At 39.2% G+C, this 25,517-nt stretch overlaps 3 protein-coding genes across 4 annotated transcripts in view; 2 read left to right on the forward strand and 1 right to left on the reverse strand.

Moving 5' to 3' along the window:
- The window catches only part of LOC140927758 (diacylglycerol O-acyltransferase 1-like), a 14,475-nt gene extending 9,263 nt beyond the window's left edge, over positions 1-5,212 (forward strand). For both annotated transcript variants that reach the window (XM_073377439.1, XM_073377440.1), the window contains 5 exons: positions 698-763; positions 1,378-1,465; positions 2,258-2,320; positions 3,244-3,384; positions 3,987-5,212. In XM_073377439.1, coding sequence (XP_073233540.1) covers positions 698-763; positions 1,378-1,465; positions 2,258-2,320; positions 3,244-3,384; positions 3,987-3,989 — 361 coding nt within the window. In that variant the 3' untranslated portion in view covers positions 3,990-5,212. The remainder of the gene's footprint in view (positions 1-697; positions 764-1,377; positions 1,466-2,257; positions 2,321-3,243; positions 3,385-3,986) is intronic.
- Positions 5,213-5,900: 688 nt separating this feature from the next.
- LOC140926637 (uncharacterized) lies at positions 5,901-9,118 on the reverse strand. The gene is made up of 4 exons (XM_073376357.1): positions 8,992-9,118; positions 8,723-8,746; positions 8,588-8,630; positions 5,901-6,571 (listed from the first exon to the last, which is right to left on the reverse strand). The coding sequence occupies exons 1-4, from the start codon at positions 9,064-9,066 to the stop codon at positions 6,483-6,485; spliced, it is 231 nt and encodes a 76-aa protein (XP_073232458.1). The 5' UTR covers positions 9,067-9,118; the 3' UTR covers positions 5,901-6,482.
- A 57-nt stretch (positions 9,119-9,175) lies between these two features.
- On the forward strand, positions 9,176-24,636 carry LOC140926639 (F-box only protein 15-like). The gene is made up of 16 exons (XM_073376358.1): positions 9,176-9,289; positions 9,519-9,605; positions 10,068-10,172; positions 13,399-13,509; positions 14,677-14,784; positions 17,164-17,373; positions 17,901-17,950; positions 18,526-18,629; positions 19,069-19,151; positions 19,467-19,522; positions 20,028-20,111; positions 20,460-20,572; positions 20,956-21,017; positions 21,976-22,013; positions 22,493-22,572; positions 23,458-24,636. The coding sequence occupies exons 1-16, from the start codon at positions 9,207-9,209 to the stop codon at positions 23,545-23,547; spliced, it is 1,464 nt and encodes a 487-aa protein (XP_073232459.1). The 5' UTR covers positions 9,176-9,206; the 3' UTR covers positions 23,548-24,636.
- Positions 24,637-25,517: the final 881 nt, after the last annotated feature.

Raw genomic sequence — 25,517 nt, forward strand, 5'->3', positions numbered from 1 at the left:
CTCATCTCCCATAATACACCTTGTTTGCCCCCCAAAAATTGTGCATAAGCATTGTTTGTAATTACTCTTGGGTGGACATTAATACCCAGGAGAAAAGAAAAACAAAGGTATGAAAAATTGCGGGGGCGGCGGGGGGCGGGGGCGGGGGCGGGGGCGGGGGGCAAACAAGGTGTATTATGGGAGATGTGCAAATAGAAAAAAACAGGGATCAGATTCAAGTGCATTATTGGTAGATCCAATCTATTTGGGGCGGGGGGGGGGGGGGTTGGGTTGGCGCAAAGGTCATAATTAAAGTTTTCCCTAATTTTGGCGGGACATTTTTAGCGTTTATTTATAATTTCACCTGTGAAATTACAAAACTGCTTTGACATTGTCCGTATATCTCAGCGCAATTTTTCACCACACAGGCAGCCCAAGTTCGGTATGAAACCACATGTACTAATTATTGAACTCTCATACTGAGCTTGGCGGCCTGTGGGCACCACAGACTGGGCTTAGCCTCCCACGCAGACGCTCTTAGGGCTTCGTTGGGCAGGATTGCATGACGAGCCAAAAGAATGTTGCATGGTAGGCTAGGCTGGACCTGCCCACAGTGCAGTTGGAACTGAAGCTACGTGAAGGTATAAGAAGCAAATACCAAGCAAACGATAAAGGTGCTTAATAAACAACCTTAATTACATTTTTTTAAAATTTGTAGGAATTCCCCGACTGTGGCTTATTTCTGGCAGAATTGGAACATCCCTGTTCACCGCTGGGCCAGAAGGTTTGTTTAATAGGCGAACTCCTGGATTCATATCTCACTGTTGATTAGGGCGTGAGCTAAATGATCAAACGGAAATGCAACAGATGTGTGAAGTTCGTTTGTTTGTTTTTTTTCCGAAACCTCGAAACTATGTCTGTTGTATTAAGGTGGATTTCCTAATTTGCGCAGTGTTTACGCGCGTAAGTAAAAGGTACGAAAGGCCACGCGAAAACGTTAAAGTTTACCGAGGTACAACTTATACGTTTACGTGCGACCTTCTACACATTGCCTCTATTTAATTTGCGCGCGTAAAAATTATGTGATAGTGGAAATCTACCCTAAATAAAATGTGTCGAATTTGGGCGATTTGGATTCGACGCTGCGGAGGCAGCTTGCGAGTGAAATGTTCTTGTCCAGTATGATCTCTGATGCGTTGTCAGCATGTCAAGCCAGGCCACTGTTAGACATAAGTAAATTTGATAAATCATTCTTTTGCCCTTGTATTGTATTGGAATGATAATGTTATGATTTTATTCCTTTCTAAACTGATTTTTCCAGGTTGTCTCAACGAAGCAGATACGTTAGTGTAATTACTATCTCAATTTAATAATAATAATTCTTCTGTAACCTTTCAGGCATCTCTATCTTCCAATGTTAAAGTCTGGTTACTCTTCTATACAAGCTCAGATCGCCGTATTTCTGCTTTCAGCATTTTTTCACGAGGTACCCTACGTTTATTTTAAAGTTTTCTAGGTTTATTTTAGACTGGAAGTGTTAAAGGAGAGCAGTTCCTCCTCGCTTCGCAACGAAACATTGTTAGTTTTTACCTTGCTTTCCGGACAGGTGTTATCAAAGTTTTTTTGTTTGTTTTATTTTCTCTTGTTTGTTTGTTTTTTCTTCTTTCCTTTGACGTTGTGTCTTTTTTGCTTTCTGTCAGAAAAAAAAAATAGTTTTGAGTGTAGAAAAGCCAGAGCTTAAAAAAAGAAAACTGGAATTCGAGCTTGTCCTTTGGGCAAGTCAAGCTCTTACATTTTTCTTACATGGGGCCACTTCTTGCTCGTCTTAGTTAATGATTTTGTTTCCTTGACCCTTGCCAATAGGGTAAGAATGCTTTAACCCTTTATGCCCCAAAAGTGACCAACTTCAATTTTCTCCTAACGATATACATACAATGTCAAGAGATTAGGCTATAATAATACGAATAATTTATTCATTTATAGTGCGCTTTTTAACATGCTAGGTGATCAAAAGCGAGAATTAATAAATGATCACCCAAGAGAAAATGCTTTGATCTTTTGGAGAATTTGTATGTGTATATAACAAGAAAATCTACTTGTCTCGGGCTACAGGATGGGACTTCTTTCGAGCCCTGGACAAGAACACAGAAAACGTTTATGTTCCATTTTTTACAAATACGATATTTATTGACTGGTTAGCGATAAGGCTCTGAACGAACCCACTTATCCTCTCAAGAAATCCATGAGATACAAAATAACATCATTATTTTTTTTGCAGTTTTTAGTGAGTGTCCCCTTAAGACTGTTCCGATTCTGGGCATTCTTAGCAATGCTCTCACAGGTAAGGTGTCTAACGTCTATTATTTAGTAATTTTTCAGGAAAATGCCAAAAAAAAATCATGGTAATAATTGAAATTTAATGGGTCATTTTTTTAAAAATGCAAGATGATGGACATGACGATAGTATTGTAAGTTGTTATTCATTTATTTATTTTTTTATGATATTTTTCACGGTGAAGTTTATTGTCTGTAGTTTATTGTGATTATTAACGGTACTTAGGTCGTAGCTGAAACTTTTGTTTGTGAGGAATTCATTAGTTTTCTGTTACAATGCGGACACTCAAACCAGAACACTTGGAAGATGGTGCAATCACGTTTTCTAGATTCCGCGCGAGTTCGTGGAGAAAGTTGGTACGAGAGCAACAAAGGTTGGAAACGCTTGCTACGCAGGCTAAAAGTTTTCTGAAAACAAAAGATTCTTGAGATTAGCGAGATTATCGTAATTGAACAGGTTATGAACGGTTACAAGTTTTATCATTTTGCGATCGGCAGAGGGCTTAACCTCTCTCATTACAAATAACCGTGCTAACTTTTCTGGTACAAAAAAGGGGCAATGAAGCTTTCCAGGGTGTATAATTATTTTTCGAGCATACGCGAAAAAACTTTGAGTAGCCTGCATAACAGGCCCTTTATGAGCGAAGCAAGGCGAACGCAGGAGTTTGAGCGAAGCGCGAGACGATTCGCGCTCGTCTCGCGCTTCGCGCAAAATGCCGCGTTCCCTTCGCTTGGTTCATAAAGCGCCTGTGATGAAGGCTAACTTTGAGTCAAATCTCTTCTTCGTAGTCGTCCTTGTGCTTGAATCGGTAAAAGGTATCTTAAGTAACCGTTGTCTCTACTGTTATCTTTGTCGTTATTGGTATTATTGTTACATAGTCAATAGACTACTAACTATGATTGTTTTTATTCTTTCTGTGTTCTCTCCAGGTTCCCCTTCATCTGGTTGTGAAGTATTTCCTTGAAGGCTATCCCAATTACAGTAATATAGTGGTTTGGTTGTCAATAATCGTTGGCCAGCCATTAGCGATACTCTGCTACTTCCATGACTACTACGTCTCTAGTGTACAGGTTTGTGTTCGCAAATGTAGCGTTTGTCAGGCTCTTCGAGAAAAATGACGCTGGATCACGCGTTGAGCAATACTCAGTATTGAGAAAATCTCGTACTCGTAGTCGTCCTCGTCTCAGAATATAAAGTTTGTGATAACGAAATTTAGCAAAAATTAAAGGTTTAAAAGAATTGTGTGGCGGCAAAAGGAAATGTTTCCCTATTTTCTGTACTATGTTAAGCTACGTACGATGACTTTCCTTCATGTCCAGTTTTCATGTTGGTTCGGTCAAAGGCAAGGATGCAGAGGAATGAGAAAGAGCACGGCGATTCCCGGGGGAATCTGCCCTTTCCCCTTGCCTACCGGCCTTTTTGGCTGAATCTCGTTCTTGAGAGCCCTCTTGAAACAGCCTCATGGTTATTCGCCGCCAAAATACGATACGTCAAACTGCCGAGAAGGGAAATTTTCGTGCAGTAACACCTCTGCGTTCAGTACTATCCTGATTGGCTCGTGCCTGGTAGCGCGTGACAGGGGCGTGAAATTGCAACGTACGGGACTTTCAAGTCAGTAGATTAACATTAACAGAAAACTAAACTAACATTTCCGCTTTCTTCTGTTTTTCAGTGACGAGCCGTTTAATTTTGAAGAGCCCTTGAATGAAGTAGCAAGAAGAGAAGAAGGATATTTTAAATTATATGCTGATGGTGTAAATTTTTAATCAAAGCCAAAAGGTGCAGATGATCAAGATGAACAAGTCTAATTTATTTCTTAAGTTCGGTAATTTTTTCTATTAATTATTATCACACGTTGAGCTGTTATTGTATAATTGATTGAAGTGCATAAGACTTTTTTTTGGCTTTAATCAAAGACGTTTTCAAGACAATTATCTTTTGAATCCACATATAGCATGGATTTATTGATTTAGGAACTGTCCACACGTATCTTCCGTTTTCAAACAAACAAACAAAAAATACACGCATCCACACGCAGCGTATTCGAATCGTTTTCGCTCTTCCACATGAAAACGCTAAACGCGATGGGAATACGATAGCACGCCTTATTGAGCATGCGTCATGCTAGAAGTATAGGATGTATGACATCATCGTATTCGAAAACCTCCGTTTACGCCGTCCACACGCAAACGAATAGCCGGCGTTTTTAAAAATCGCCACTCTTAAGAGCGTTTTTTGAAAAGATGGGTTTTCGGTGACCGTTTTCACCGGATACGTGTGGAAGGTAGGCCAAACCGGGGGAAAAAATGTCCGTTTGCAAACAAAAACGGATACGTGTAGACGAGGCCTAAATCTCCAGTGTTTTGTGGACGATGAAGCCCTCTTAACAAACTCGGACGCCGCTGATGCAATTAGGCTCGATTATCAGCTGCTACCCGCGCTCCTCTCTTCTCGGGGTGGAACCTGACCCGAGAGGGCGGCGGAAATCGGGTCTGTGACGCAATTAGTCTCGCTGCTAAATCGAATGAATCCGAAAACGGAAATTTGACCATCCCAGCCCTCCCATGGTAAGAATTCCTTTATCGGATTCATTGGAAATCGTCGTGTAAAATTTGATTGATGAGATTTTGTCTTTCATTTCCAAGAATCTCCATTCGGAGGTGTCTTTTTTTTCTTTTTTCATAGAACGACAGCTTATCAACGAGACCGTTTGTACTAAACATTTGTTAAGCAAAACAACTTTTGAAGCAGCAGTTATGCTAGTGAACCCTTGTTTACATTAACTCTAAATTTATATTTGTTAAAATTTCCTTTCTTTGTTTAATGTAATATTGTGCCTTCAGTTGATTTTTTTACATAAGATCTATGCAATAAATCTTTTATCAGGGAAAGTTTTAATTCCTTATTGTCATATGATATTATATCCTGATATAATAGTAATGTAGGGAGGGATCATGAAGTATTTGTGTTCAAAACTCTGTTGAATGTTATACACTATGTATGGTCAAGGGTGTCTTGAAAACGAAGACCCCTAAGACCTTTCACCCAATAACTCTGAACTTAATTGATTAGGGTCAGGAAACTGAGTGAATCAGGTTCCATTTAAGTCATTATACTGGACAAACTGACCTGAATGTTGATTAACTCAGTTTCCTAACCCTAATCTTTGGGGTTCTTTGGGTTCTTAGGGGTCTTTGTTTTCAAGACACCCTACAGCCAAACGTGAACGTACACGGAATACTATTAGAGAGTCGGCCAAGGAGAAGAAGCGGGGGTGGGGGGGGGGGAGTGCGTGTGTGTGTAGGGGAGTGGGAGATGTATTAATACGCCCACAACACATTCCAATAAGACCAAACTGTTAGTTTCTGTGACTGGCATTTCGTAGTTCCCAGAGGTGGATTTAGATCACAGCCCCACTACCCCCCGCCCCTCTCCAGAAATTCCAGTTAAGATTCATACTCTTTGTTTGCGTTTTTTGGTCTTTGAGGCCTACTCCTCCCTCAGGAATTTGCTATCATTTCTGTGGGGGCAGTATAGACCCTGTCTCCTCTTTCTATCCCCTTCCCTAAAAGCCTACTAGCCAGGCTACCAAACTGTTGCTGTTTTTATTCGAAATAAAAAAAAAGGAAAAAAAAGTGCATACAATTTTACTGAAACCAATAATTTAATCTCAAAGCATTGACCACTTACAGCAAGGAGCTCAAAAGTGTGACCTCCTTTAATTACCTCACATTCTTCCATGGAGACATTAACCAATCAGAAGTCAAGGACAGTTTCCAGCTGGTTTCTGATTGGATTAAATCTGTACGAAACAACATGAACAAATCAAAAGGGGTCACACTTTAGGGCTCCTTCCTGTGAGGGTTAAGCGTCACAAGCAATTAAAGGCACCATAGCCCAGCTCCACAATTTAATTTCAGTACTGCTTCGATTATAAAATATTACAAGTGCCGTGATGCCTGATTGTAAATGACATTAAGGTGACAAAAACTGTCAGAGGAAAAAAAAAACAATAGTTACAAGATTACTACTGACTATTTTACAAAAAAACCTTTCTGGTCAAATAATAATTATTGCTTTCAGGTTTGAAAATATTGTATAAAAACAGTCTTTTCATTTTCTTAAGTACATAATCCTATGGATGTTCTGCTTCAAATAGCTTGCTACATCACTTTTCTGGCTCATCTACCCCAGCTTGGTTCATCAGTTCACCAATGTTTCTTTCTAAGTCATCAATCCTTGTACTCATATCATCAAGTGACAATGGTTAAGGATATTACAGTGCTGTGAAGGGGAGGGGGTGGGGGGGTAATTTTGACCATCTTGGCCAGGTTGTTTGAAGCTGGGTTAAGATAACCCAGATTTAGTGCAAAATTTGATCTCAGACATGGGAGCTAAAGAACAAATTCAGTTTAATTCTCTTTGCCTACAATTTGATGATTGGATACTCCAAAAAGAATGTGGAAAATTATTCGAGACAGTGCTTTTGATGAAAAGAAAAAAAAGAAGCCCACATCCAGGTTAAAATTTAACCCTGGGTTAGTGCCAACCACTGTTCGAACAACAGGGTCCTGGTCCTGATTGTTCAAAGGGTGAATAACACTATCCACTGTGTTAAAATCTCTATTCACTGAATAATGCAATTGGTTTCCTGAATACCCGAGGGGGGCGGGGGGTACTACTGTATGTGCTGCTGGTCTCTCGTAGCCCCTACCCCATTATAGTCTCTTCTGTGGCCAGTTATAGACCCCAGCTTGGTCACTGTTGGGAAATATGTAATTTTCGCGATCCCAACTTAGTCACTTTCTATTTATGTATCTACCTTCTCAATTTTTTAAATAAATCATCCTAAAATTAATCGACCCATTTTCTAAATTGAATGAAGAACACTTTACTTTTCACCCAGCCTACAGTACATTTCTGCGTTTGCTAACTGTAAATGTGACGAACTTTCTCCCCCCAAAAATGTGAAAATGTGCGACCACAGGGCGCGATCCATTGAACCAAAATCCAGACCGGTCCGACCGGGAAAAGAGGACCACCTCAAAAGGTGGACCAGTTTTTTCGAAACTTTTCCGGTTGGACCGAACCGATCCATTGAGTTTTGGACCGAAATTTCCGGAAATTTTGGTTGAATGGATCGCGCCCACAGTAACTCTACTGAAAATGCAACCCATTATAGTCAATCCAGTCGTGAAAATGCGACCCATCCAGCGGGACATCCCTGTTAGCCTCTTATAAGGAAGTACTGCCCCCCCCCCCTTCTGCATGAATACTTATCTGTGGGAGATTGATTTATCAGATGGATAGGCTATCCAACATTTTCAAAAGCTGGATAGTGCTATCCACCTAGCCTGAGAAAACAGCTGACATTATGCGATGCCATTACTGCTTTCCCTGCAAAATGACATCTGAGGAATGAGCAGAGAAATTGAATACTGACGAGATGTGACTACCCAAATCTGAGTAGTGGTCTTCTGATTGGGTGAAAATTTGCTTCTGCCAATCAAAGTACTACTCAAATCTGGGTAGTGACATGTCATCAGTATGGAATTTCTCTGCTCATTCCTCAGGCATTATTTAGCCCCAATTTCCACAGACAAACTCTTCAGACTGACCTCTATATATTTCCTTACAAAATAAGTTGAGTAAACTTGATAAAAAAACAAATACAGTTTCCCCTTTGGTGATCAACTTAATAAATTCTAAATACCTTTTTCCTTGATTATGTATTGATAGCTTATAGGAGAAACTTAATGTTGATCACTCTTGGGGCTGAAATCTTGGGCCTGAAAGAGTTACAGTAAGGGTGAATGTATCTGCTGAGATGAAAGAAAGGCCAATTTTTGGAGGAGAAGGCTGTTAATAGAGGATTGAATGTATTTTTTTTACTAAATAACTGTCATCATCTTGTACTCCCTAAATAATCTACATTTTCGTACAGGAAATAATCTTATTAAAGTGATTATACGCATCAAACAATACCTCCTCACTTGTATTTAGCATTTGAAAGAATTAATTACATTTTCAGTTTATAATACCGAACACTAACAAATTCCAGCGTTGGTAAGACACGTCTTTGACGCGTCAGTGTATTTTTATACTGTAACCAAACGATTCGCTGTACAAACAAAACTTTCAATTTGTGGCAACAACGTTAAGTGAAATTATGGCGGGTCAAGCCTGGAAAAGACCGCTGAATGTGTAGGCTAGGCTAGTCATTAAAAAGAAGAATTCATTTCAAGTTAGGGAATCAAATAATGCAAAGGATATTTCTTGTTATGATTTGATCTGACATCTGTTGAAACTTGTCTTGCTGTAAACGGGAAACAAAGAAAAAGTTAAACGATGTAGAATTAACCGGAACCAAATAAAGCTTAAATATGTAGACAGTAGTTTCTTTCTTACCATTTGCTGCAGTAGCGTTTGCACCTGTTGAAAAGAAAGAAAAAGGAAGCAAAAGCAAAAAACGGCAAAGCCACAGTCATTTAAAATCTCAAAAAGATTCATCAAACTAGAAATAAGTTTTAAGTTAAGCCTTCATGCAAATATCAATTTTTTCGAAAAAGCTGAAATCAAAACAGTCGCAATTCGGTGTCTGCAAGTGAAACACAACAACAGATATCACCAAGAATTGATTTCAAGGATTTAACAACATGTTGAACGTAGAATGGTACAAATCCCGTCAAATCTTGGACGCTCTGAGGGTCTCCATCTTCAAGCTTCACTTGCACTTTCCCCGTGTCCGCCATGTTTGATGTTTGTTAGCGATTGACAAGAGACGCCTAGCGTAACATCTAGTGCCAGGCCTCACTCGGTGATGCAGGATAAAAGATGGCAGCAGATCTGACTGACCTAGATTTCAAGAACTAAACAAAGAGTGTTTTGACCGATGTCTCAGCATCAAAAACATCTTAGTTCATATTTGAAGTCTAGACGGTCAGTTGCATCTAATTCGGGGCCTTCTAAGGAAAGGTAATTCTTGAAAGTAGCCGTGATCTCTACTTTTTTTTAAGTCGAAGACCTGGTGTTGTCACGGGCAACATTGTGATTAATTGAAAAAGAAAAAAGATATGAAATAACAATATAGTTCTCCATTCTAGTAACAAACAGTTATTACTTTCGATAATATATTGAACTAGGTATTTTAAAATCATAACGTTTACTATTACTAGCTTGTAATACATGTATTTTATTTTACTAGGAAAAATGTAGTAGAAGCAAAACCTTCAAAAAAGTCAACAGGAAAAGTCCTTACTCTTCTAAAAACTAAAGCCGTGGATCTCAGAAGGTGTTTATTATTCTAAATTATTCGATTACAGCTGCATTTTATGTTTGGGATCTCTAACACAGGGCCGTTCCATTGATTATACTACCACAACACCCCCGGCCTGTGATAGTACATGTGGATGATCATGAAATTACTTGACTTCTGCCACCTCAGAAAAAAATGAACGAAAGTACTGACTCAGTCCCCACCCCACTGAAAAATAGCCCATTTTTTAAATTCCTATACCCCATGGAGATATTTGAAAGACCACAGGTGCTGACACAGCAACCCCTCAGAGTCCTCAGACAAAGCCCCCCTCAGAAAATCGCATCTCTAGAGGTGGGGGATGGGGAATGGGGGCTTGGGATATTAAATGGAATGGCTCGTATTGCTTTCAGGAAAATTATTTAATTAATCATGTTTCTTTTATAATTTGAAGAAATTAATTGTGCCTGTATAAATGTTTATATGATCTGTTTTTAGACTTCCAGATGAACTTCTATTAAAGATATTCAGATACCTGAGTCCCTCTGAATTGTTAGTTTGTGCTCAAGTGTGCCATCAGTGGACCATAATTACAAAAGAAAGGTGATTATAAAAAAAAGTATGTACTGAGTGCATGCAGCCTAATGCCCCACTGAGTAGTAAAGAGTTTGATAGCATTTAAACCCATTTATAATAATAACTTTTCCATTGAGTGCCCCAATTTTTCAAGTGAAAACACCAATACACTATCCCACACATAACTCAGAATAATACAAGCAATTGAAGGGCTCTATGCAAAAATGTTCCCTTTTACCCCTTATTTCTCTTTTTGTTGGGAACCCTTCATTTTCCTTTTCTTCTATATTAATTCTCTTTGATGAGTAGGAAGTAACCTGTATTTTGGCTGCCTACCCTGCTAAGTAAGTCATTCGGGGCAATGGTGGATGGCGGATCCACACCTTCAGATAAGGTGGGGGGGGAGTGGTCATCCAGATCTTGAGGTAAGGGCTGGGGAGCCTCAGTTTGGACCCCTCCCCTGGATCCACCACTGCAGAGTGCAGAGAGAGGTCCCTCTCCCTCTAAGTGATTTAGTGAGCGGAGGAGGTGGCCGAAATTCAGGCTAGGTACCAGGTAGATGGGTCACTCTGTAGGAGCCATGTCCAGCCCTGGCCATGAAATCCAGAGTTTCTTCACTTCTTACTTAGTTCTACACTTCCCAGAGGTGTGAAAGTGTGGAATACTGTGACAAACTAAGGATATTGCCGCACTTTTCCCCCAGTCATGAACCCCTTGTCATTCTTTACTTAGTTCCACACTTCTCAGATGTCTGGAAGTGTGGAATAGTGTGACAAACTAGGAATATTGCTGCACTTTTCCCCCAGTCATGAACCCCTAGTCATTCTTTACTTTGTTCCACACTTCTCAGAGGTCTGGAAGTGGGGAATAGTGGACAAAGTAACGATTTTGTCGCACTTTTCCCCTAGTCATGAACCCTTTGTGATTCTTTACTTAGTTCTACACTTCCCAGAGGTGTGGAAGTGTGGAATAGTGTGACAAACTAAGGATATTGCCGCACTTTTCCCCCAGTCATGAACCCCTTGTCATTCTTTACCATGTTCCACACTTCTCAGAGGTGTGGAACGGTGGAATAGTCTGACAAAGTAAGGATATTGTCGCACTTTTCCCCCTGTTAAGAACCCCTTGTCATTCTTTACTTCGTTCCACACTTCTCGGAGGTGTGGAAGGGTAGAATAGTCTGACAAGTTGAGTTTAATGTCGCACTTTCCCTGTGTCACGAGAAGCTCAGTGCGCTTTATGAGCACCTGGTTTTATTTCTGTATGGTTTTTTACATTTTTACTTAAGAATTTTTTTATTTTGAATAGCAGATATAACCATTGTTTCAATGCCAGCTGTTGAAAGAAACTTAAAGTTAAGAAATCCGATCTCCAACCAAGCTTTCTTCCTTATCAGTACGGGTTCAAATTTGATCATTGTTAGATCATGCCATATATCCACTATTTCGCAGTTTTTCCTCTTCTCTAAGGTTATGTAAATGCTGGACATAAATTATGAAAAAGACGCAACACCACGCTCGGAGGCGAGTGGCTCGAGGCCAAGAAACCTCGAAAAAGAATTCACGTAAGGGTGACTCTCTATTAAAAGACGAAGAGGAGGGTGGACCATACAAATATTTTAGTATTGTCACGTGCCGTAGAGATAACATAAATATTGCCGACCCTATAACACGCACCTAAACAGTGATCTCCCTTTTTCACAGAGAGATCTGCAGGTAGCTACTCTAGGCCGATAAGTCACAATCATTACTTTATACAGAATGCTGTATATTTTTAGACCAATTTAGGTCATGAACCTGATAAAGGAATAGAACAATAATAATTGATTTGAGCATTTATAAACTTTATCAAGTTGATGTTAAAGCAAGGAAGATAGAACGCACATACTCTACATTCTTTACTGTCTATTTTTAGCGTTGTCAGGATCTTAAGAGACATTTAAATGATATGGAAATTCCTAAGACAAAACGTTTTATACCCAAAGGGTTTGAATTGGGTACGACATTGAGTCAGCCGAATAGATCTATAGGAAGGAGAAAAACCCAGAATAGGACGTCCCATATATGGCACATTAAGATGAAAAATGTCAAACATAAAAATCCATAGATGAGATGACATTGTTGAGGTTTCCGTTGAAAAATAAATAAATAAATAAATAAACGAAGATAAAGGACTAACGGGGACTTCGTGACAGAGAAAACGTAGGCTTGTTTTATGGTCGGGTATTCAAACAGATGGCAGTGAAACAAGGCTAATATCTTCTAGTCACAGAATTGTTGTCTAAACTTAAAATAGCATTTAAAAAGATGTAAAACGAGTTGCAGGAATAAAACCAACAAATACTCCCACTGCGCTTTATTCTCATTTCATACACAGGAGTGTAATTAAGGAAAGAATGCCAAGGGATTCGTGACTGGGGGGAAAGTGCGACAATATCCTGACTCTGTCAGACTATTTCATACTTGCACACCTCTGAGAAGTGTAGAACTATTAAAGTAAAGAATGACAGTGGTTTCGTATGACCAGGGGAAAAGTGTGACATTATCCTGACTTTGTCAGACTTTTCCACACTTCCACACCTCTGAGAAGTGTAGAACTAAGTAAAGAATGACAAGGGGTTCTTAACAGGGGGAAAAGTGCGACAATATCCTTACTTTGTCAGACTTTTCCACACTTCCACACCTCTGAGAAGTGTAGAACTAAGTAAAGAATGACAAGGGGTTCTTAACAGGGGGAAAAGTGCGACAATATCCTTACTTTGTCAGCCTATTTTATACTTGCACACCTCTGAGAAGTGTAGAACTAAGTAAAGAATGACAAGGGGTTCTTAACGGGGTGAAAAGTGCAACAATGTCCTTACTTTGTCAGACTTTTCCACACTTCCACACCTCTGAGAAGTGTAGAACTAAGTAAAGAATGACAAGGGGTTCTTAACAGGGGGAAAAGTGCGACAATATCCTTACTTTGTCAGACTATTCCATACTTCCACACCTCTGAGAAGTGTAGAACTAAGTAAAGAATGACAAGGGGTTCTTAACAGGGGGGAAAGTGCGGCAATGTCCTTACTTTGTCAGACTTTTCCACACTTCCACACCTCTGGGAAGTGTAGAACTAAGGATGAAAAAGGAAAGTAGGGATCTTGTGGCCAGCACTGGACATTTGTGCTCTGTAGAATCTTCCCTTTATCTTGTTGATGGTAAACCTTGTAAAATAGTTGAACAACATAACAAAGTTTTTCCTTGTACACTTTTAGCTTACTGTGGAAACCATTGCTTTTCAAGCTTCCCAAACAAGTCAGGGATTCTTTAACTTTTGAGGAAACAAAAGGAGAAGGTTTTGACTGGAAAAGCGAGATAATCAAGAGGTAATTAAAATATTACTGAATAAAACACAACCTGTTATAATTCATACTCTGAAATAAATGTTGGCAAGTACATTTATATAATTATACATGTACCTTGTCCATAATCATAGCAATCAAAGGATCTCATCTTAAAGGATTTACTGTAGAGCCCTGGTAACTCGTACTCTGAAAGGAGGCAAAAAACAGTTCACATTAGAGCGGATTCAAGTTATCGGGGTAGATAATAAAAAAAAATCAATTTTTCATGTTTTACTTAATAATTTATAGTTTACTGGACAGGTTCTTCTGCATGTCAGTATACAACAACCCAGTGCAAATTATTTAATAAACTTATCTCATGAGAAACTGTAATTAACACGTTTACACATTCTTATGATAATACACTCAGTATTTGAATTAATTTGTAAGTCGACTAAGCCCAGTTCATGATTTCTTATTTTGTCAGGGTTGGTACATCTTTTTATAGCTTGCAAAACAGTTTTTGTAAGAAATAAAAAGGTGATCCATATTTTCAACTCGCCAAGATCTCTTTTTTTACAAAATTGCCACTTGTCTAAATGGTTCGGAAGTTTGTCCTATTACATTGTGACAATTTTTCTGCGTGGTGAACGACCAAATGTTGCAACGAGAAATCAATTACAGTTAAGGTAGATTGTCTCTGAAATTAACCATTCATTTGATACCTCCATTATATCTATGACCTATTCATTGCACTGATTAAAATCAACTATTTGCTTTAATAGTTTCCGTTTTTGTTTTTTGTTGTTTTTTTGTTGTTTTTTTTTAACAATAACATGACAGGAGGAGTTATAATGGGATGGCATCCATGGTGAGTTGCAAGAACCAGAATTCAAGTTAGTGTTCGAGTCAAGGTAGATTTCAATCAAGGGAAACTAAATTTTGTTCAAGTTAGCGAGGAGTTCGAGTTATCTGAGTTCAAGTTATCCAAATAAAAATGACTAAAAAGTATGTTCAATTCCAAGGTAAATGAGACTTAATTCGAGTTAGCAGGGAGTTCTAGTTATCCAAGTTGGAGTTACCGGGGTTCTACTGTATTTGATATTCAAAAAAGCAATTTTTATCCATGCCAACTCTTATAAATCTGATTTAAATAGGTCCACATGGCGTATCCAAATTTTTATACTATTTTTATTGTGTATTCTACAGAAGTATAAATGCACGGAATAAGGAGATCTTGGGTTTAAGGAAGAAGAGGAAGAAATCACCCTACACAGGCCTTCCAAATGAAGCACCACAGTCATCTAAACCATATCTGTAGGTTATTTTCAATTGATTACTTGGGTATGTCCAGTAAAGCTGAAGTGACAAGAGAAAATTATTTTGCCCATGATTGTTTGGAAGGGTACTCTGTACATGGAAATAAGGCTCTTAGTGACTCCTGATCTAATATTAAATTCTCCCTTTGATTCAGAAGTGAAGTAACTTAATTGAAAGGATATAATTTAGTGTATCAGAGAAAAAAGTCACTTGAGGATAAATTGTAGGCACCAAAGCCCTCTCATTCTATTGGAAGTAATAAAGCCTCTCTGAGACTTTTTTTAAAAAATAATAACATTGATCTAGTAATCCATGGTTTCATTTTTAAGTACACTACAAATAGTCCCCCTATTTTTCCTCAGTGATAGTAGAGCGAGCAAAATGCAAATGCGCGTGAAAATCACCCCACGCGAGAAAAGGTGACACGCGGCGGGGAGAGGGAAAAATTCTCGTGTGGGGTGATTTTCATGCGCGCTCAAATTTGGCTCGCTCTACTATCGATGAGGAAAAATGGGGGACTGCTCGTAGTCTTATTTCTAAGTGGCATAATGAGATGAAATCTGACACTTCGTCCAAGCCTGGTGACAATTTCCATGCTCTTTGTTACTGACCTCTTTGACGTCACTCTTATCACTAAGACTGGATCACACCTGCTGGGGTGTAGCATGAGATTTTGAAGGTCTACGCATGTGGGGAAGAAAAGTTGTAGCTCCGAAGGCAGCCCAACCAAGGGGGGTTTGCTCCCTCAGAAAATGTTTGAATTCAGGGTCTCAAAAATAACATTCTCAGAATTATCCATAGGACATTTTCAATAAATTAATTTAAAGCAGGCGAATGTAGTAGTTAGTTCTTAATTTCAGTGTTGTTGATATTAAGTTACAGCGTTTGGGAGTCTGACTAACCTGAGATCAGGTGTCATTATTTATTTATTTTTTTTTTTTTGCTTCTTTGCTTTTTTGGCTCTAGAGGGAGAAAAATAACGCCTGACACATTTATTTAACAAGCCGTTAGCTGCCCCCTTATTTACATAATCTAACGTCTGCCTTGACTTGTCATGTCATTAGCCAATCACCGTTTACCAGACGGGAATCAAATTTTGGCGGGAATAATGTCTCTTGAAATCAGTTTTATGGAAAAGAAAAATTTTAAGTCGTCCATGTTCAGATGGCACTTCCTAAAAAAATTTTTAAATGTTTTTTTTTTGTGTGATGAAATGGAGCTTCCGTGCCTTTATTTAACAGCTACAAATAACAAAGAATTTACTGGTAAAAGCTTGTTGACTTTGTTTTGTGCCGAAAGCAGTGAAAAAAAATTAGGCTCAAGCACCATATTTCACGAACTGGAAAGTGTTGTGAACGCGAAGATGGCTCAGAATAATTCGTAGGTTTCTGAAGGAGGAATTGCTGTCAAACCAGGTCAAGATTCCAATCATGAATTGATTATTTGAAAAGTGAACCGGTTTGTCGTGTCTGTAACTTGTAGCCAGTATCAAATTGCATTCAAATGATCAGTGAATTTTCGCCTGCAACTTTTAAGTGTACGAAGGGATGAAAAATATTTCGATGGATGAATTTTCTATTTACAATAGACATTCTTCAAATTTAATGTAAATTCAAGAAAACTGAACCGGCAGATATTTGATAATGAACTCATGTGTGCATTCACTGCTCATTTATACGCAAGCAAAAGTGCAGACTGAAATCAACAACAACTAATGGATGGTGGCATTTTGGCCAATTGGAACAGCGCAAATCATCCGTATTGTTTCCAGATTCTGGCCTTTTTGCATGTGATCTGTGAAAGAAATGTATCATGCCCTCCTCCCGAAAACAGATTACAGAGATAAAGGGAGAGGGCATAATAGAGGCTGATCAATTAAGTGCAGTACATTACAACTATCCCAACTACCCAGTCTCAAGTGCAGACTTAAACTGGCCAATTACAATTAACATTAGAAGATCCCCCTCTCATTTTCAGCTTATGAGGGTTCGGCTGAATGGCTAAGTGACTGTTCATAACCCTTCCCCCAGTAGGAGAGGGGAGGTATCCTGTATATGGGCTATATAGGTATGAGCCTCCTCATAGGGCGTGGTTTTTGGGGTCTCGTTCCATTAGATAGGTTATCGTTTTATTGCCCTTGTTGGCATTGTATTGCCTTAGAACATGAGGAATAGTTACTGTATTTATAGTTCATGCCATTGGAGGGTCCTTATAATAAATAGGACCTTGACAGAAGCCCATCCTGACCCTGAGTGGCACACACCTATCCAAAACTTTTGGGAGTACCCCCAACCCAAAAATGGCTCCCGCATTCCTGTTCCCTCTCAAAGATCTTGTTCTCTTGTTGAAAAAAAGTATGTCTGTCTGCATTGATAGGCTTGGAGATGTAAGGTGGAAGCTCTGTGTCACAGATACCTCTGGTAAAGAACACTGGTTGCCTGCTGACAGCTCCAAATTATTTGCTTCTTCATTGTGCATACGTTGGTACTCTCTTCAACTTCCACCTCTTGCAAGATTGAAGGTGCTTCAAGTCTTTGCCTTTTTACCTGTCTTCTACCACAGGAATTGGACACCAAATGAAAATAGGTAAATAGATTTCAGGGCTAGATTTATCTGTTTTGATACCAGGAAGAAAAATGTTTCAGGCCTTGTAGGGCTCATAATATATATTTTAAATTCGTTATTCCATAATTCCGGCACCCCTTAAAACGGCATTATTCCATTATTCCAACTCGAGAAATTCCATTTTTTCTTTTTCCATTATTTTTCTTCAACCCCTGATGATCTTGCTGTAAATTTTACCTGACTGTAATGTGTAATGACTCTTTCATTCTACTGCATTTAGGAGAATGACTGACTACGTTTACCCTGCGCTAAAGTCGAATAGGCTATTTCCGATATCTAAAAACTCTCTTCCAGTACGAGGCTAAGTGTAAACAACTCTTGTGAAAATTAGTTTCACTTGCATGAGAATGAAAAATAATCTTTTTCATATCAATGGCATCGTACCTAGTCTCGTTTTGAAACAGAGGCTTGAGGCATGTCGGAAATCACCCATTCAAATCTAAACGTTTACTGAGCGAATTCGTGTAATTTTTGTTTCTATTATAAAGTGCCTGTGCAAGATCCCTTGTCCTCCAGGAAGATCTTCGAAATTCGAGAGGTACTGTCGTTTTTGTGTCACTTTTGGTGGGTGGTGAGGGGAAGCGAGGTGTCTGCCAAAGAAGTGTGTTTGCATGTGAGTGCTTCTCAAGGAAATTACAGTGGAACCCCGTTAATACGGTCACCAATGGGCCAAAAACATTTGGCCGTGTTAACAGGGTGGCCACATTAACGAGGGTTTTTCACAAAAAAATGTATGGCGGTTTTTGTCAGGCTGCCAAAAAAAAGTGGCCGTAATAACGATGTGACCGTATTACCGAGGTGGCCGTCAGGCCCGTAAGGCGGGTTTCACTGTAGGTGATAATTTTCAGTGATTAAAACGTAACTTAGGGATAGGTGATAACTTTTGTTTGTTTGCTTGTTTACGTTGTATTGCGCTTGAGAATTGTTGATTTTTGCTCTTTTCAGGTAGTTTTATTCGTTTATTTTTCTTTACTTATTAAAGTACGCATAAAATTGAGCCAGGTAGCAGGCGTTCCCAATCGAGTTGTCGGGCGAGAGTTGCATGGAGTGAGTGAGAGAGCAGAGAAACAAAAAACAAACAAACGCATTAACTAACTTACAGTTGTTGTCAAGGTGCCATGATGTCACGGGGAACAGCCATTAGTGAAGGTGGCCTTATTACTGCGCATGTCATATCACCGTCCATATTAGCAGCGTGTTGGAGTGCATCGTGGAAAGTAAGTTATCTTTGTTAACTTATCTCTGGTTCGTTTATCGTAATCGCTCTGATTTAGGCATGTCCGAAAAGATTTGGACACTTCCTTTGAATCCACTCCACAAGAATCTTATTCAGAGAACTTCCCAAAATTCCCTGTATCAAATGAAACTGTACTATTCTATCCGTTAAACCGATAAAAGTGTACCACATCCAGAGGTGTTTCCAGCCAAGCTAGAACAATTGACTTGCAACGATAGAAAGTGTTTTGTTTTTGTTTGTTTGTTTGTTTTTTTCTTCGTGTGGTTATGTTGTGAATGGGTGCAACAACGGCAATTCTTTTTTTCTTTCTTCTTCTTCCTTTTTTGGTTTTGTTTTTGTTTTTTGTTTGTTTTGCTTACCTTCTTACATGTGTTGGGGTACTAATGTGTAATGTTCTCCACTGCTGTTGCTTTTAACAGGACGGCGGAGAGCTCGCCTTCATAACGGTCTGTCTTCATCACCACAACTTAACAGAAAAAATACTCTTTGGCTCACACGACAGGTTCGTTAAATCAATTCATCCCTAAAAACCGCCTACCAATTGTAAAAATAAACCTTAAAAGGCGAGTCCTAGTGGAAGTTTAAAAAAATCCCAGTGCTCGAGACTCACCGGGCTTTTTTTTTTGTCTTTTTCCTGTCTACGTTCGCTTTTGAAGGTGGAAATTTTATTCAATGCCAGAGGGTTCCGTAAGAAAAATAACCAACAGCTGTAGTCCCCCCCCCCCCCCCCCCCACCTTTTTTTATCTGTGGTAGAATCACCCTCATCTTCGCGTATATAATCCTCCCAAAATGACATTTTATCGTAATTTTTCTTAGAACATATGTCCCGCCTCCCCATCAACCTGCTCAAGATGACATAGACTCACAATATGGTAAGTACTAGTAGGATTAAATACAAAAATACAGTCCAGCCTCCATGTCCCAGCCTCTCTATGGGTACTTGCGGACGTTGGTTTCCTCGCGCGTTTTCCATCATATCGGTGGTTTTTTGCAACGAAATCGTCGCATATCAAGAATATTTTTGCGTGGTAATTGCTACTAGCGAGCTCGCGCAACCACGACAATGAAGACTGAAACGATCAAAATAATAAAAGCAAGAGGTTTAATAAGCAAAATTCTTTAATAGGCTGAACTTACAGCACACTTCCTGGCATATTTGATCCTGGACACGGAAAAAAAAAGTTTGCGTTTCTAAGTGGAAGAACCACTTTTCTCACAATTGAAAACATAGTTTGCGTGCCTGATTGGCTAAAGGTAATTTTAATTAGAAAGACATTTCTCACATTCCTCCGGGCTTTTCGTTGAGTATACTAAGTCTGTATTAAACTTTTTTTTTTTCACTTGTGACTACATGTATTTGTTTCGCTCTCTTTCCAGGCCTTCACGGATATTCAGCTACGATAGAATTGAGAAATCACGTAACAACTCTCTGGGGGCGACAGTACAGGGAACTTTATCAGCGTAAGCTTTTATCTTGAAAAAAGTAACTTGTGGTTAGACGTTATCCTATACTAACCTTTGCAGGATGGGTGAGTTAAGAGTGTGCTGTTGTAATAACATGGTATAACCATCATCAGGAGCTCTTGCCATCATCAGTTGTATCCTCTTTTGTTTGTTTGTTTTTGCTGTTTTCTTTATTAAAATTGATTTAAAGAAAAGCGCCAGGAATTGAACGTGTTTCCATTGAAAGACAAGTAATCAAGAAGGAAGGGAAAAATGTACCTTTGTTTCAGCTTTGTTTATTTTTTTTTTTCTGTTTTGGATTTAGTAACTCAATGAAACTTTCATTTCCTTTTGATTTCTTTGCAGAGTATGTAACGGATGGCTATGTGTGTCTTGGTGGACGTGGCAGTGAACATGGTTTCTTCGAGAAGCAACTCTTCCTACCGTGGAAAACGGAGCTTTTCAAGAACGTCCTCCCTGTGAGTTCTTGAAATACATGTATGCATAACACTGTATGATCATATAGGTTTTAAACACCTTAAACCCCCCCCCCCCCCCCCCCGAAAACGTGCACAACAACCCTCGTCGCTCTCATAGGATATATCCCCTTGGGAGAGGATACTCTCCCCCAATTTTCACCGCCTAGGGCTTTCAATCTTTGCGGTCCTCATTGGCCTCTTGTATGCCCCTGTAGCCTCGTTAACGCACAGAAACTGGGACAAGTGAGCACGCGAGGCGAGGCCCTAGCACGCAGCAAAGTGAAGCACACAATGTACAGACAGTAAACCAGTGATCTTCTGTCTCTGAAAATTGTCGCGAAACATTCTTTTGATGTGACTTGTTTGTTTATGTTCATTTGTAGGATATATGTTTCTTAGATGTGACCGTTTTACACGAAGGAAAACTCCCTTTCTGGTGTATGAGGTACGCAGTCAGTATAGTTCTCTTGTTTATCGCCGTGTACATATTGGGAATTTGCCCACCTACCCCACCCTTAAGCCAACATTATCACTTACTTCTCACTTAGGGCAAAATGTTGGCTTAGGGGAGGGATAGGTGGGCAGTTTCTCTGAAACCAAAATTGATCCCATACGGATATATTGTACATGTTTGTTTTCTTTACTGGATTTCTACTCGGTTCTCATGATGATAACGCACGATCGTTGCCTAGAAACGCAAAATTAAAGGAACTGTGGAGTTCGAGTTATCGCGACTTCGAAGAAAATAGCCGAGATTAAGGTAAAAAACAGTTTTTACTGCTCAGTGAACATTTTAAACACATTTAATTGTAGAAATGTCAAGTGAAAATTAAAAGATACTTCTAGATTATAAATCAGAACGTAACGTAACAAAACATAGCCTAAATAGAGCGTGCGTTTTACTGTTTTGAGAAGAAAAGCTGCTTCACGTTTGCCTTTGACAATCAACATCAGCCTCCACTAGTAAACTAGGAGTAATCGGGCACAGGGCACCCAATAATGCACAGAACACGCAGCACAAATTAGGGTTGCGTTCTCGTACCTCGAACGCAACTATACTCCTACAACACGTCAATACAAAATACAAAATTTAATGTTTCGGACGCCCGTAGACGTCCTTTTTCCCGTCTTTTAAAGGGCTCAAAACATGGCTCGAGTTATCGAGGGTAAAATTATATAGAAAATGACCTGAGGGGAAACGAAAATTTGTTCGAGTTAGCGGGAGTTCGAGTTCTCGAGGGTTCGAGTTACCGAGGGTAAAATTACAGTGAATGTATGACGGAAATCCAGGGGAAATCGATTTTGGTTCGAGTTAGCGCGAGGTTCGAGTTATCGGGAGTCAACTGTAGTAATAAATTTTGAAACCCGCTCAATATCCCCTTTCTTGTTTTGCTTCTTTTCAGTGTCCCAGTGAGGGTATTCAGTAACAAATCTCATGATGGTAAGTAACTAGGTCATTTGTAAACTCGGTGGACCGACTTTCTTGAGAAGGATGATCTGTGAGATTCGAATAAAATATTACACATATTTGTACAGAGTTAAAGTCATATTCTCAACGATGGGTTTTTGATTTTTGCTATTCACATCCCAATAAAGGAAGTCAGATTCTTCACCATGAGATTAAACGTGGAAATTATGTCGATGTTTTCCAGTAACACAGCCCGCTTTCATACTGGTTATTGCTTGCCGTCTCAGGGTTTGGGCAGAAAGTTCTCTTTGATCAGGCAAACTGATATTTTTATGAACGTTTTACTTTTCGAGAGAAGCTACATCCGAAACGTGCAAAGTTTCTTTGAATACAGTCGTATTGCTGCTGTTTTATTTCGTTACCCTCAGTAAGTTTTCTCCCTCTTAAGGCACCGGAAATAGCTTCTTACTCCGTTTACTGAATACGTTCTTTTAAAAATGCTTCCTTCGTAGGCGATTTTTCTTCAGAGGGCGAAAAACTGTTTATTGAATACAGCGACGAACATGGGATCATAAGAATTGACCTTCTGAAGGTGAGTTATAACTTTTCAAAATTCCGCTTGAATTACAAAAACAGCGACTAGGTGACCGCTCCCAAACTGCAAGGCTTTTTGAATCGCTTAGTTGAGGAGCAAAGCACCAGCAACGCGATGGTGACAGCTTTTTATCCCGATTCAGTTCAATCTTTAGTTCACTGAAACCCAGCTCTAAAGACACCCGCTAAATACCAGAGTTCGTACAGAGTCTTGAAAAAGTCTTGAAAATTGCCCAACAATTTTCCAGACCTGAAAAAGTCTGGAAAATGGAGATAGAGCCTAGAAAAATGGTAAAAATCTTAGGGCTACAACAAGTGCTTTATAATATAACTGAATTTTTTTTGTTTTGTTTTGGTCAAATCTTATTCAATCTCCCTTGGCGTTTGCATTGCACTATGAAAAAGAGCTTTATTAATCCGTTTTTTAAGGTCGCTGTTTGATAACCTCAAATCTGGAAAGAGAAATTCTTGTCTTGGAAAAAAGACTGGAAAAGGGGTATACCCTACCCGTGAAACAGTGGGAAATAATGGAAAACAATGCTGTGTTATTGTTTTCTGCGACCAATGAGGAAACATCTTACGAGCAGCTCCTACAATACTGGGAAAAAGTCTTAAATTTTGGATATAAAATTCTGTGCGAACCTTGTAATACGGACACGCACCCGTATATTACGTCACCTGTCTGGTCGAGCAAACTTTTGGTTTCTCATGTAAACGGTTCACGCCAAGTTTTGTCAAGTAAATCTGGATAAAACGTTGGCTCTCCCAGGGAAGATTGGCTAGGCGAGTGACCCCCTTTCCCGGGACACGTTTACTCCCTGTAAACGGGGTTTAAACCAATGTCTATTATAACACCTGCCGCTATATCCTTCTCTCTTTCCAGATTGAAAATGAGGGCCAAACATTTGTTACCAACGTAGAGCTGCGACTACTCAAGTCTTTTGTCAACTTTTGGTTTCACACGTCGTACTGAATAACTTGGTTTACAGCCTTCATCGCGCTTATTCCATCTTGTTAAATTCGTCAAATGATGGCGAATTTTTCTGGAGTTGAATTCTAAAGGCCTGTATCAAAGTTCAGGAACAGAAACGGAAAGTCGTTGTCTTGTGTTCACGTCCTCCACAAAACGTGAAATTAGACACTTACGCCTGGTAGTCGTGAAGTGGGCGTCAATGAAATGTATTAAAAGCGTGATGCACCTGCAGAGTTGTTGTTTTGCCAATCTTAGGCCTAGGCCAAACGTCGAACTTTTCATAAGAAGAACCAAACTCTAATTTGTGCCGACGGAAATAGGTTAAGATCGTCTGTTGGGTCAGACGTCGAACTTAAGACGCAACGAACCAATCAACTGAATTAGACCAAAAGCAAGTTTAATAAACTTTCTCCCGACTGAGTGAGGCTAAATCTTAATACATGATCATACTATTTTTTAACATATTAGTTTATTTCGTCGCATGTGGAGATTGACGTTTGTCCCAGAAACGATCTTCAACTACGTCGCCATTAACAAGGATTTAGAAGTTTTTATGGTTAGAAATACAGTAAAAACTAGACAATCTTGATGTTCGGCCGTTATCTGTAGAAATCGAAGCGCTTTTGAAATGCAATTCTAGTTCACTTCATACAAGTTTCAATCTTTTTAAAAAACGTCTGTGAAAGATCGTGGGGATAGCTTTAGCCGATTGCTAGAAAAAAAATAATTTGATTATTATGTAACGTTGCGCTCTTGTCAGCGGTTTTAGAAACATTTTGGTCTACTTCAGCAGATAGGAGAATAATTTGAAAACTGCGGGATAGATTTTTGTAAAAAATTAAGATTCTTGAGATTAACAGTCTTGTCCTTTGACCTTGGAGTTTGAACTACAAATAAGGGCTACAACTGGCTATTTGTTTTTTTGTTTTTTGTTTTTTAAGTTAATGATGAAACTTGTGAGGTATTGACCGTGAAAAACCTCATCGAGCCACCTTAACTGAGCCAGACGTCGAACTCTTCATGAACTTAATTAACTCCCTAAGTTTGGTTCGTCTTGTGAAAAGGTCGACGTTTGGCCTAGGTTTTAACCTATTGCCTTTTGCCGTTCTTGTTCCCGTCGCCTTCCTCGTTGCTTAGGCTCCCTAAGAATTTCTCATAGAAACCTGGCTCCAATGTAGAGATGGATTCCAAGACTAGACCGTGAAATACAGTCAAAACGTAATCCAAGATGCAACCGAAGAAACTTTTACAAAACGCTCATATTTAAGTCTTAGGCTAGCCAAACGATACATAAGTCAACGAGTCAAATTACGTACAACAAAATTATTCCTGGAAGTCTATTGGTGGGAACGGGAGCCTGTTGTGAAACATTTCATTTGTCATAACTTCCAAAAGTTTCACTTCCAACAGGTTGATACAGCTTGGTGGCTTATTACTATTATCACTTGACAATTAAGTTTACGCCTAATAAATGTCACTGAACAGGTTGTCAGCGCTTAGAGAAGTTAAGACTAAGGTAATAAATTATTTCTACACTGGTTTTTCAGTTTTTTTTAAACAGCGAATTCAAAGAAAACCAACTAAATAACAATAAATTCTCTCTTCACATAAATGACAAATTTCCTTACCAGTTTCATTACTAGACTTCAACTTACGAAATCCCTACCCTTTTATATGCGCCAAGCGTGAAAGGTAAGCGGTTATAGAAAGTACCCCCTGTAAAAAGGAGTGTTTTTCATGACGACACTTCCGTCATAATGGTGTCCAAAACGATGAAACGGCGGCCATGTTGATGCTTCAAACCAATACTGGGGGACTTGAACCTTTTACTGATGTAAAAAACTTTGAGATCATTATACGTTTCTGGAAAACTGCCCAGCTACCCCTCCCCAAAGTCAATATTAACACTTCCTTCTCACTTGGAGCAAAATGCTGGCCTAGAAAAGGGGTAAGTGGGCAGTTTCCCAGAA

The sequence above is a fragment of the Porites lutea genome, chromosome 2 (genome assembly GCF_958299795.1).
Source record: "Porites lutea chromosome 2, jaPorLute2.1, whole genome shotgun sequence".
Taxonomy (NCBI): domain Eukaryota; kingdom Metazoa; phylum Cnidaria; class Anthozoa; order Scleractinia; family Poritidae; genus Porites; species Porites lutea.

Excerpts from the sequence above, each read along its gene's own strand:
- LOC140926637 (XM_073376357.1), bottom strand. The coding sequence starts at position 9,066 with ATGGCGGACACGGGGAAAGTGCAAGTGAAGCTTGAAGATGGAGACCCT. Across the intron at positions 8,747-8,991 it reads TCCAAGATTTGACGGGATTT|GTGCAAACGCTACTGCAGCA; the intron begins GTACCATTCTAC and ends TCTTTTCAACAG. Across the intron at positions 6,572-8,587 it reads AGATCAAATCATAACAAGAA|TTGATGATATGAGTACAAGG; the intron begins ATATCCTTTGCA and ends AACCATTGTCAC.
- LOC140926639 (XM_073376358.1), top strand. The coding sequence starts at position 9,207 with ATGTCTCAGCATCAAAAACATCTTAGTTCATATTTGAAGTCTAGACGG. Across the intron at positions 9,290-9,518 it reads TCGGGGCCTTCTAAGGAAAG|GAAAAATGTAGTAGAAGCAA; the intron begins GTAATTCTTGAA and ends TTATTTTACTAG. Across the intron at positions 19,523-20,027 it reads TGACATAGACTCACAATATG|GCCTTCACGGATATTCAGCT; the intron begins GTAAGTACTAGT and ends CTCTCTTTCCAG.